A 13140-nucleotide genomic window follows, 5' to 3' on the forward strand; every position below is an offset into this window, starting at 1 on the left:
TATTTCATCAACACATTTGGGGAATGACCCAATGGAACAGGTTGAACATGCTTCCCTTAGGTCCCTCAGAAATAATCCTCTTTTTAATAGTAATGACAATGGACTTTGGAAAAAATTAGATGAAGCAAATATAAATTGTAGTATAAACACTGAATTTGAGTCAGTCACACAGCCAAGACATCTGAGGAGTTTGTATTATAAGTGTATATCCCAGAAAAATGGCAGGGTCATACCTTAAAGAACCCAAATTCTATATAAAGGAATTAGGTGCATGACTTTATAGAAAAATAATTAGCTTGAATGCCTCTCCCAAGGGAAAAGATTTAAAAATGATAAGTATATTTTGAAAAATATTTTTTTTCAATTTTTTTAAAGATTTATTTATTTATACAAGCACTGGGTATAGTCAGACATGTGGGAGAGTGAGAGAATTCACCAGAGCCGGAGCGGGGAACAGAACAGGCAGACTGATGAAATACACTGCTGAGGGGAGCAGCAGGTGAGACAGGAGAGGTCTTCGTGCCATGTGGGACCCTCGCCAGTGGCCAGGGATGGAATTGGTGCTGCAGGGACTGCGGGCAGCTTCGCAGCCCAGCGCTTAACCGCTGCGCCACTGGGGAGGCCCTTGAAAAATATTTTAAGATGTATCATCAAGTTGTTGAGTGTAGAGGCCACATATAAAATTAAAATGGAAACTGAGAAATATGTGAGTTGCAAATTTAGTTTTTACCTTAAGCTAATTGGTCAAACTAGGGAGAACTTGAGCTTTTGTTCTTAAGGTAGAACATATGGTCCAGAGTCAATGACAGATTTCCAAATAAAGCTGAAAAGTTAGCACTTCAGTGTAGGACTAATGAGAGAAGAACCCACTCTCCAGAAGGAGATAGCAAGGAAAATTTTCTATCTCCGTATTGGAGTGGAATAGAGGGGCAACATCTTGAGAAGTGACAACCCTTGTGCAGGTTTGTGATCCAAGTCACAGCACCTCTGATGCGTAACAGAACCCAGAGTAGAATTTAATATTAATTTCTGTAGTTATAGATTAGCAGTGCTTCTGGATAGGTGGTAGAAGCAAGAATTGATATTCTCTGTGTAATGCAAATTCCAGTCAGACTTCAAAAAATAAAGAAGTTCTAAGGAAAATAAGGTTGTAAATAGAGAGAGAGAGAAGGAGAGAAAGAAGGGAAGGGAGGGCAGGGCGTGTAGAAGGGTGGAAGGAAGAAAGAAAAGAAGGAAAAAGAAAATGGAGAGAGCAAAAGAGGATAAGGAGAGAAAGAAGCAGCATGTTATCCTGAGTAAGAATGGAAAACAAGGACAGTTTAATCAAATCTGAAATCACTTTAGATATTAGGATGATCTGGCATACAATATTAAATAAATATTTTTAAATATGTCTCAAAAATAGAAAATGTTAGCAAGGAATAAAAGACATTTTAAAAAGAGGCAAAATTGAGAAAAATAAATAGAACTTCAGGAAATTAAAAACCAAATAATTGAAGTTAGCAAGAAACATCAAATTAATACATAAACAGAGAGAATTAGTGAGCTGGAAAATATGAAGAGATTTAGAATGTAGCCCAGAGAAATGAGAGATGAAAAATGTAGAAGATATAGGAAGATATAATGATAAGATCTAACACACTGTTGATTGGATCTCTAGAAGGAAATAGGAAATAATGGAAAAGAAGTAATGCTAAAAGATGTTATAGTTTAGAATTCTCTACAATTATTGAAAGAAACCAAATCCCATATCAGGGGCAGAATAAAATTAAAAAGCACACACACAGCTGGGCACATCATAGGGTGTTTGCAGACTGCAGAAACAATGGAAAATGTAAAGAACACCCAGAGAGAAAGCATAAATCATCTTGAAAGAAATGCCAATTAAACTGATCCCTCATGTCTGAGATTGTGGACTGAGAGATGGCCCCAAGAGAAATCCATGGCCTAATCCCTAGAAACTGAGTGTGTTACCATATATGTGGTTGAAGAGATTTGCGGAAGTGATTAAATTAATGACCCAGAGATTGAGAAATTTTCTTGAATTATCTTAGTGGGCCCTAAATACAATCTCAAGTGCCCTCATAAAAGGGAGATTTAAATATAGAGAAGAAGGCAATTTAGCCATGGAGGAAGATCACAGTGATGTGAAAACAAGCCAGGAAATTCTCAGAAGGTATAAGAGGCAAGAGGCAAGGAACAGTCTTCCCTAGCATTACTGGAGGGAGTGCATCCTTACCAGCATCTTGATTTCAGCTCAGTGAGAGATTGATTTTGGACTTCTGACCTCCAGGATTTTGAAAAGAGTCAAATTCTGTTTTTTTTTTTTTTCCCTAAACCACTAAGTTGTTGACAATTTGTTATTGTAACAATAAGGAACTAACACACTGGGCAAAAGTGGAAGCCAGAAGATTATGTTATATATCTTAAATGTGCTAAGAGAAAGTAGTAGTCAACTTAGAACTTCATCTATCAAGAATGAGATCAAAAGCAAGACATTTTCCAGCAAATACAAATTAAGTTTATTTCAATCAAATCCCATTAAAGGAAATTGTAAATAATATACTTCCAGAGAAAAAAATTATTCCAGATTTAAGGTTTGAGATCAAGGAGAGAATATCTCATGAATAGATTGATAGATATTGACTAGGTAGACAAATATTAACTGTATAAAGAAAAGGTAATTATGTGTAATAGTAAGGCTGAATGAAAGACAAAACTGAAATGTTGAACATTGTCACATTAGTAGGGATGATGGTGATTTTATAAGCAGCATTGTGGGATAATGGTAAAATTAGTGATTAACTTCCTACATTAATCATGCATACTGAAATACCTAAGATGACCAATGGAAAAATAATATAGAGAATATAACTTTTGAAAGAGGGTAAAATAAGAAAAAAATTCCAAGGGGAATCAAAAAAGAAAACAAACACAATAATATAAATCAGGATAGAAATCACTCCAAATATATAAGGAATCATAGTCCGATGTAAATGGGATGAGATTTCTACTAAAAAAGTCAAAGAAAAATATTAAAAACTACCACATTTGCATCTATGTGTCCCAGTTAAAATGTGAGACAGAGAAAGATTGACCACAAAGAAATGGAAGATATTAGAGCAGGCAGATAGTAACCAAAATATTAGAAATAAAGAGGATATCTAAAGAGATAAAAGGTTCAATTCAATAAGGAGTTATAATTCTAAATTTGTGTGTACCTAGTAAGAATCTGAAAATATGTTTTTCGAGTTTTTGAAAATATAAACTGCATATAAAAAGGAATAGACAGTTCCTTGATCTAATGGGCCTAAAAACATTACCACCACTGAAAACAGCTAGACAGGAAATATTCATGCCAACTGACTACATGCTGGGAACACAAAACAGGTCCATTAAATTTTAAAAGATTAGCCTTGTTCAATTTACATTTCCAGGTGAACTTTACTACAAATGTTTGGAATTTTTGGAAAACATCCCTAGCACATTATACATGTAATTTATTAGAAAACAGAATCTTACAAATGATGGTCAAATTAATATATGACAACTTAAGGGACACAGCTAAAACAGTGTTTAGGTATAGACTTACACTCTTAACTAGTTCCTGAGAAAAGACAAAAGGTGTAATTTTCAAAAGCTAAGCTTCATAATAAAAAAATTAGCAGAATAACCACAAAATAAGCCCAAAAATAACAGAAAAATAAAAACCATACAGATAAAAATGAAATAGAAAACCAACACAGAAAAGAATATCAATTAAATCAAAACTTACTTTTTAAAAACAGGATTTATAAGCGAGACAAACTTCTGGTATCAACCTAAGAGAGAGCACACAAAGATTATTAGAAATGAGTGGAGGCACGTGACTCTAGATGCTTTAGGGAGAAGAAAGAAGTAGAGAGACATTGTGACCAGCTTAAGCCAATCACCTGAAAGGTTAGCTGCAATGGCTGAATTATTAGGGAAAAAAGACTTAGGGCAAAGAAGAAAAAACAAGTAAAATCACTATAAAAATTTTAATTAAAAAATAAAGCCTTCTAGATATTAGGGATGGTATTTGTAGCATGTGTAGTATCCAAAATTTTTAAATAAAGTCCCACAAAATCAGTATGTTAGAGACCCAACTGATGGAAATTGGGCCAATGTGCAAGCACAAAAAAGGAAAGACAAATGATTCATAAATGTCTGAAAGATATTTAACTCGATTAAGAATGAAGGATGTAGAAATTAAAGTCCAATGACATACCATTTAAACACAACAGATTGGCAAATATTAGGAAGTCACACAATATTAGGTATGGGAAGATGCAGAACAACAGAACTGTATCATAATTTATGACTGGACGTGGGTATGGTCACTTTGATATAACCTTTTAAATCATATAACCTCTTAAATCTGAATGTTTATATAGCCTTATCAAGGAATTCTTTTTCTACGTATAAACTAGAAAAATTCTGATACGAGTGCATCAGGACACAACCACAAGGACAATGTCCATAGAAATTTGGTTTGTAAAGGCAAGCAAGCACATGCAAATAATAATTGACAATAGGGTGAATAAATTTTGGCAGAGTCATACAATGCAATAGTGTACAAGTGTGAAAATGAAGTCTAGAAAAGCTTCACCCACCTCCATAAATAGATCACAAAAACATCATGCGGACCAGTGGGTTTTAGACCTTGGTGAACATTAGAATTATCTGGAGAGCTCATGGAGAATGGAGAGGTACTGTTTGTTGAAGTGGGGCAGGGCTGAGCCCCTGTGACTTTATTGGATTCCCCAGGAGATGCTAATTTACGACAGCCTTTGAGAACAATTGTGTTAAAACACAATTCCAAGGAGGCATGCCGACTGACTTACACAAAGCTAAGCAAAATGCATGAAGACTAAGTTGTACATTATTTGGGTTACTTACATAAGTCAGAGCGTATCCAAAGCAGTTCTTGATGAGAAGGAAAGAGTAAGCATTTGGGGAGGAGGCATCCAACTAAGCTACAGGGTACATTTTATTTCATAGCTTGACGGAAGGCACACTGAAATCATTTTATTATTCTCACTTAATGTTTATAATGTTCATATGCTCAGATATATTTCACAATATAAGCTTAAAAAGTAATATAATAAGCAAGATTAATTTTGAGGCTGCACACTTCAGTGGGCATCTGGGTGTGATGTGTTACTGTCTCTGCTGTGCCTTCCTGACTTCAGGGAGGTTGGCGGAGGCCACACAGTATATGCACATTGTCTTGCTGCTTCTGCTCATCTGTCTGCAAGGAATGTTCAGCTGGGACGAGCAAAAGATGCAGAGCAAGTGAAAGAGAGCTGGGCCATGGGAGGCAGAAAGGTCTGTAGAGATCTGTGGGGAAGGCATATGGCAGCTGATGGCTTTGGGATATGGTGCCAAACCCTCAAGGAGTCTTGAGAGAGCAATATGAGAAAGGAACAGTCTGAAGACCCAGGCTGCTGGGGCAGGGACTGAGCCCCTTGGTTGTGTTGAGTTTTCCCTGGCTCATTTAGTCGCTTACTCCAGGTGCTGTCGCAGACTGCCAGAGAAGGTGCTGGTGACATCAGAAAGCTGCTGTGTGCCTTGGAGTCATACAATGGCAGAGTCATACAATGACTCTAGAGATTTCAGGGATCCTGCTTGGGGTGCAGTGGGGAGTGCTCACTGACTGCCTCCGGGAAGTTGAGGACATAGGAGAAGTTAAATAAAAGCATTTCTACAGTGAGTCTGGTGTCAAGACTTAAGTGAGAAAAATGTTATTTGACACATCTGTTTGCTCCTCAAGGCATGTTGACTCTGATGAACTGCCCCCATATATAATTTCAAAGATGTTCTTTATGACCTGTTGTTTTTTTTTAGATAAAAATCCCTTTCCTAAATCCTCTATTCCTTCTCCAAGTAAAGCTAACTACACAACTCATTGCTCTTCCTTATATTTCTGCTTTCTGTTAGATAAGAATGTCATGTCATTTCTCTCATCCTACAATCATGTGCAGGGCAGGGCCTCCTTTAGGAGGATAGCTAAGAGCAGAGCACAAACACCCAAACTCAACTACAGTCTCTGCTCCATTTCCTGAAGTCCATTTCCTGTGTTCTGGGCTGTCTCTCCCAGTCATCCTGAGAGATGTAACCCCCACAATTTCCCCACATTTGGTCCCAGTCCAACAAGATCATCTTCCCTTCAAAGAACTTTTGTCTAAAATACAAAGTTCAGGGACTCTCTGGTGGCGCAAGGGGTTGAGATGCAACCTGTGAAGCTGTCTGTAGCCACTGCAGCACGGGTTTGATCCCCGGTCAGGGAACTACCCACATGGTGCAGCAGACCTCTCCTGACTTGCCCGCTGCTCGCCTCAGCAGTGTACTTTGGTCAATCTGCCTGTTCTGCTCCCCGCTCTGTCTCTGGTGAATCCTCTCACCACCCGCACCTCTGGCCTGTACCCCAGTTCCTGTATGCATAAATAAATAAATCTTTTAAAAAAATACAAAGTTCAACATAGATTCAATATGTTTTTCTTTTCTTTTGAGATGACTGCAGTTTGACATGTGTGCGCACTATGAACACTTTGCAAGTTTACCTTTCTAGATTTCCTACTTTCTGCCAGTTCCAGCATGTGGTTGCCTGAGACCTATATTTCAGCCTCTCAGTAACTGAAATACATTAGTTACCATGTCCCTCAAACATGTTACACTCCTGCTTAAGTGATTTTGAAACCCTTATCACTCATTTCTAACTCCATCACCTCATTCACTCCATTTATACCATCTTATTGTCTCAAAGCTGGATTGTGTCACTGGAGAAGGAAGACTGAAGACTTATTTTAAAAAAGTTATTCACAGTTAAAATTTTGATTTGCAACCAACCACCGATTTAGTCACTTTTTCAGTGAGCCAGAGATTTTCTTAACTGATTCTCTCCTACCACAGAAACCCTTGGTGCATGTGAGTTTTCACTTTGTGTGGTTGCTCCTAGCCATGGAAATTTTGTTCCTCTGTAATTCTCTCTTCGGCTGCCAGAGTTTTTTAAAAATATAAACCTGACTATGGCTTGCTTGTGTCAAATAAATTTCTCTTTGTGACCCTTCGTGTGGGTGTTCTAGTGGCTTTTGTGGATTCCTACCAGCTTCTGGCCTGAACACAACTCCAAGTCTGCCTTTCACCATGCCTCCTTTCTGCCCCCGCTCACCCCCAAACAAACACGAGGGCCAGTAGCCCTGCCCTTCAGGTCTGGGAAGGCTGTGGCTTTCCATAAGACCTGCTGCTTCAACCAGGAACGGGTGCCACAGTGGGCAGGTGCTACACCATCTTAAGCTTAGACTCAGCTTAAGTGCCACTTTCTCATAAAAGACACGTTCTGGGAAGAGTTCCCTGTGGCCTGCTCCCTTTGCTATTTCTGTGCTTGAGAGTGCTCCTTTTAAATGGGATAATAATAGGCTCTACCTTATAAAATTCCTAGCGTTTTTGTAAGTACCAAATATAATAATATATATGGAAAAGAGCCTAATGAGCTATCTACCATGTAAATCACAATGGAATGGGTTTCCTTCCTCCTATATTTCCTTATTACATCACTCAGAATACTTTACCCTATGATTATGATCCTGAGCCTCATTGGATGGGATGAGACCTGACTCCTTCATGGCTGTAACCCCAGTGCTCAGTACAGTACAAACCACAGAGGAATGCTTGGTAGATTTTGTGCAGTGAATGAATAAATGAATATTTTCAAATTTTGTATACAGATCTTTTTTAAACACTGAATCAAATTATTAAATAATTAGAGGATGTGCATTGCATTTTTGTCATCTAAGTTAGAGAACTCCAGATTTATTTGTGTAGACTAGGTAGATAACTCCCAACTGGAAATTTAGCCTTTACATCCAATTGTTACAGGGAAACCTCAATATAAAATGGGTTTTCTGACTGTGGGTCCTCACCCGTGCACTTAAAAAGGATTTAGTAATACTCAACTGTAGGCCCACACAAAAGGTTAATAAAAGGTTTATTTACAAGGGAAGGGGAAATGAGGAAATGTACAACTCAGGGAGAAAAGAGGGAGATAAAGTCTTAAATGTGTCTTATCCATTCCACTGACCTGGAATCCCAATGGCAAGCTGAGAGCTGGCGGAGAGCCAAGAGCCGTGAAGCCAAGAGTGAGCGAGCTGCAAGGCCCACGTGTCAGATTTTATACCAAACCTGGCAGCTTAACTCCGCCCTCAGGTCCCAGCAACCCTCCCTTTGGTGATGATGGGATTTGTCATTTCCAGTGTCTTGATGGCTTTGGTCTGGAGTGAGGGTGGAGTCCACAAAGTCTGTATGGATTTAGCTCAGGACATCCTTTCCTCCTAACAATGAATGTCTATCACGACATTAGACAGAACTGATTCTTAAGAACTTGACTTCATTGAAATCAATGGATTCATGGTTTGCTATAAACATGTTTTTCCAGCCTTCAGGGAAGATGTTTACATATTAGAGTTAACAAATATTCGTAAATAATGAGCTATGTGACCTGGCCCAATTATTAACCCTTTTGACATTAACAATTCAGCCTTTCATCTTAAGTAAAGATTTCCTGAAAGGCCTTCAGCAGACACAGTTCTTGAGTTGATGGTAAGCACTGTGCTGGTTATCTTCTCAGGAAATCAGCGACCCAGAGATCCTGGATCTGGTCCACAGTGCCCTTGGCAGGATGACCGTGGTCAGGCAAATCTTCCCGTCTGCAAAGGACAACCAGAAGTGCATGAGGAACAATCACCGCATCTCATCCCTGCTCTGTGACCCCCAGGAAGGCTACCTCCAGATGCTGCAGGTCAGTGCTTGCCTCCTGAGCTCCCTCCAGGAGGGAGTCTTACTCATACCCTCAGCCTCCCACAGCCAATGATATGCTTCAGCTCTAGCTCAACCCCACTGCCCACTGACTTTAATTACTAGAACTCTGTCATTGCTGAAATTAAAACCGGTCGACTAGGCAGTGCCTATGGGCAGCATTATTAGGCAATTATGCCTATTGTCAGCAGACAGGGCATTTTAGCTCATAAGGGTGCCTCTTGTATTTAAAAGTTAGATGTTTAAGGAGTAAGGAGATTCCTGTCTCATGTGCTTTTGTGATGGCTGCTTGGTGTGGGATGAGTTCATCTGGGGAGGCTGGGGATGGAGCCTTCCCATGGGGAGTCATTGCTTTGAACCTAGTTTAGACTCTTCCTTGTAGGAAGTCAATAATATGATCAATATTATGGCTTAAGGGAAACAACTAGATCTGTCTCAGCTCATCTTCTGGTATTATGGCTTAGGTCAATCAGGACACTGAGTCCCAGCTAAGCAGAGACCTGTTCTGTTCCTTCCAAGGTGAGAGACACAAAGGGGTTATGGTCTGTCCTTGCATCACTCCCTTGGCATAGAAGCAGTCTGCGTTAACCTGTCTTGGGGCCTGGGAGTAGGATGTGGGGCTGTTGTGAGAAGTGGTTTTCCCTGGATGTTTGGGAGTAACATTGGGACACTGTGGAGACTGTCTGCTGGTGGTCCAGAATCCACTTCCCTATTAGGAATATCATATACAAGAAAACTTGAGTTTGATGCTTGGTGGGAGCCAAATAATAGGACATTTCTCCCAAATGGCTTTGTGAAAATTACTTAGAAGTTTTTGCATGTGATATGCTCACTATTTAGCATTTGAAACCAGTGCACCTTCTTTAATCAACCAGGAAGTGGGAGGGGGTGGTGGAGTTCAGAGCTGCAGGTCAGAGAAGGGCTGAGTCTACCACTTGAGCATCAGTTCTAGCCCAAGACATTTGGGAATCAGCAGATCAGGGGGTGCACAGCTTGGAGAGGGAGTTATTAGGATCTCTGGAGTGGAATGGGCATAAGAGTAATTTGAGAAAGCATCAGATACATTTGATCATCTTATGTTGGTAGAGGGCGGGGTGGGGGACAGAAACATGCCCCAACTGATGGTGAATACTGGAATCTTGGTTGATGATGAAACACAGCAGACACTGATCTTAGCTGGAGTAACTCCCATGCCTCCTACCCCATCTCTCCAGGGAGCCCTCAGATTTTCTGGGGTCTTTCTAAAGTGGTGACAAGTTGCATTGGACAGGAGAGTGGACAATGTCCTCTCCAGGACCCTTCTACTCTGTAGTTAGGAAGAATAGCTGAGGACAAAATAAGTCCCCCTCACTGAGCTTCAGTTTTTGTTCCTCTCACCTTCCATGTGGATGGAAGCAGAGTGATGATGTGACTTCCAGCAGTGCGGCCCATCTCCACACCCCCACTAGGGAGGAAGGAAAAGAAAATCCCCTCATATCCTTATTCTTGTGTGACAGACCATGGGAGGCTTTTACCCCCTGGAAGGTCTTCCCAGGTTCTCTTCCTTGAAGAACTTCATCAATCTCTGAACCATGCCAGCCTTGCCCCTGCCCTGCTCCATAGCCCTCCTCCCCTCTCTACATCTCTTTTTCCAGTTCTCACATATTCACACTGCACTCCCTCTACTTGAGGAGCAAAGGAGGGGCCACTCTCCACTGCACAGATGGAACACACACTGAATAAGAGGATAAGCCAAGTCTCATCTCTGCAATTTGTGACTAGTCATCATCAAGGGCGATAAATACAAATATTAGACCCAGAACGCTGGCCACCCTACCTCTTTCTATTCCTGCTAAAACCCAGGCACTACTTAGAGATCAAGATTTCAGATGGCATCACTGCTATCTTGTGGAGGTAGCAGTAGTAGCAGGGGTGGCCGCAGCGGTAGTAGTTGCAATAGTGTCATTAATATTAGTAACAGTAGCAGCAGCAGTAGTAATAGCAGAGCAGCATCAGTTGCAGTAGGAGTAATAGCTGCAGCAGTAGAAGCAGTGATTGTCGTGGTAGAAGCGGCATTTGGGGCAGTAGTAATTGTTGCATAGCAGTAATAGGGATATAACAAACAAACAACAGCAGTAATAGCAGTAGTAATAGCAGTATTAAGGTCAGTAATGGTAGTAATAGCATCACCAGCAGTAACAATGATAGTGTCAATAGTAGTACCAGCAGCAATAGCAGAAGTAGTAGTGATAATAGTACTATCAATAGCAGTAGTAGCACCAGTAGAAGTAGTGGTGGCAGTAATAGCAGCAGCAGTAGTAGCAGTAGCAATAATGAGTAGTAGCACAGTAATATCAACAGTAGCAGTAGCAGTAATAACACAGCAGTATCAATAGTAGTAGCTGTAGCAGCAGCAGAATAAATACTAGCAGCAGTTAGCTGTAGTAGCAGCTATAGCCAGAGTCGCAGCAGAATAAGGAGTTAGACTGTCTGCGTTTAAATCCCAGTTACTCTAGTTACTAATCATTTGATTTTTATTATTTATTTGTCATCCTGTTTCCTCCTCTATAAATTGGAGATTCAAATATTACCTACCCCTTAAAGTTACAATGAAAATTAAGTGAGAGAACATACAAAACCCATTTGGAACAAGGCTGAGTTATGCTTAGAGAGAAGTGGCGAGGTGTGGTCAGGATGTCCATGGGAAGATTGTACACAACCTCATCTTCTTTTTTTTGTATGATATAGTGCACCTGTCTTCCTGAGCATGCCTTTTAAAAGAATCACAGCAGGTAGGACAGCATTTTCTATCTGTCCAGTTCCTTATCACAGGCTTGCGAACCACTTACTGTCCACATCACTCACACACGCATTCAGTCAGAGCTGCTTTCCTTGGGAGAGGTGAGGGCATGTCTTTGAGACCCATTTGCTTTTTGGACAAGACCCTGCTCACTTGATACCCTCAATAAAGACTGATGGGGCAGATCTGTTAAGAACGTAGGTCTTAACACAAGTTAAACTGTCTCTGGGAGTCTCTTAAGTATCTATGCATAAAATATTTTATTAAAGGAATCTCTGTCTCCATTTGTCGTGTGTGCCTTCTTGCACAGGGTATGATGAGAGGGAAATGTAGATTTATTTACTCATCCTGCCCGACAACCGTTTGGGCAGTTTGTAGATTCATCTCATTTACAAGCCATTCCCTTCAAGTTTCCTCAGTAGCTATTACCACTTCTTTCTTTCTTAATGACAGTGTAGAAGGCAAACTAATTTCTACTAGCCTCTAGCTCTCTAGCTGTGAGATTTATCGAGAAGACTCTAACATGTTTAGAACAGCCAACTCAAGAAAAAAAAAAACATTTATGTCATGGATTATTAACTTTGTCTTGATGAAATTAATGAAAATCCTTTTGAAAATGGAGCTCTCAAGTCCATTTTTAGTTCCTCCCCCATTAGATGCTCTGGGGATGATCACTCTGGGTTAGGAGTTTTCACAAGGGCCATCAAGAACAGCAATATTTTGCAAGATCATCCATCTCTCAGCTTCTCCACTGAGCTGGCTTCAGAAACTCCATCTTCTTCCATTAAGCCTGTGGTCAGGGCTTTCTGTGTTCTAAAACCAACCAAGCACTATTATAGCAAATCAATTTGGTTCCTATTTAGTGCAGAGAAAGTGCCTTAGAAGAAAAATACCTAAATAAGTGGTTTCTAGTGGCTCCAAAAGCTTTGTGTTTGCCAGAGTGAAGTGCTGTTGTTTATTTTCCCTACAAAGCACTGTCTTATTTGGATGTTTCTCATTCTTGTTTTCTTGACAAGTTAGTTTAGGGCTTGTCTGACTCAGCCAGTAATAAAAGTGATAACCAGTCCCTAAGAATCCTGAGACTTAGCTAAGATTTCACAGACAGCCTTGCTCTGAAGAATCTGTAACATACTCTGTGACTTCAGGGCTGCATTGGAAGTAACAGACATATTGTCACATTGCCACCCCATTTATATTCAAATGTGTTTCCAGAGAGGGACAGGAAAATGATATAAGCTGTGTTGTCTGGTCACTGTGGAGCCTGATCCTTGAATTAAGCTGTGGGGCCTAATGTGGCATTATTCTAAAATGCTCCCTCTGCTTGGGATTTCTCTTCTTTGTGCATTTTAAAATTGCTAAATGGCTTGATAGATGGAATCACTCCTGCCCTGCTCAGTCTATTAAAGCATTTTAAACCTCCCCCACCCAATGTGTTCCTATTTCCTTAGGACGGCCTGTCCTTTTCCCTGGTTACAAGGTTTTTGTTAACCTGCTGGTAGAATCCCCTTTTCAGGTGCATCACTGAG

At 40.2% G+C, this 13140-nt stretch overlaps 1 protein-coding gene across 1 annotated transcript in view; it reads left to right on the plus strand.

The window, feature by feature from the left end:
• Window positions 1-13140, plus strand: part of GRID1 (glutamate ionotropic receptor delta type subunit 1) — a gene marked incomplete at both ends in the record, with an annotated part of 601422 nt that overhangs the window by 388521 nt on the left and 199761 nt on the right. Inside the window, one exon of the mRNA XM_084245065.1 lies at window positions 8648-8818. Within this exon, the coding sequence (XP_084101191.1) occupies window positions 8648-8818 (171 nt within the window). The remainder of the gene's footprint in view (window positions 1-8647; window positions 8819-13140) is intronic.

This window comes from Talpa europaea (genome assembly GCF_964194135.1).
Source record: "Talpa europaea genome assembly, chromosome: 10".
Taxonomy (NCBI): Eukaryota; Metazoa; Chordata; class Mammalia; order Eulipotyphla; family Talpidae; genus Talpa; species Talpa europaea.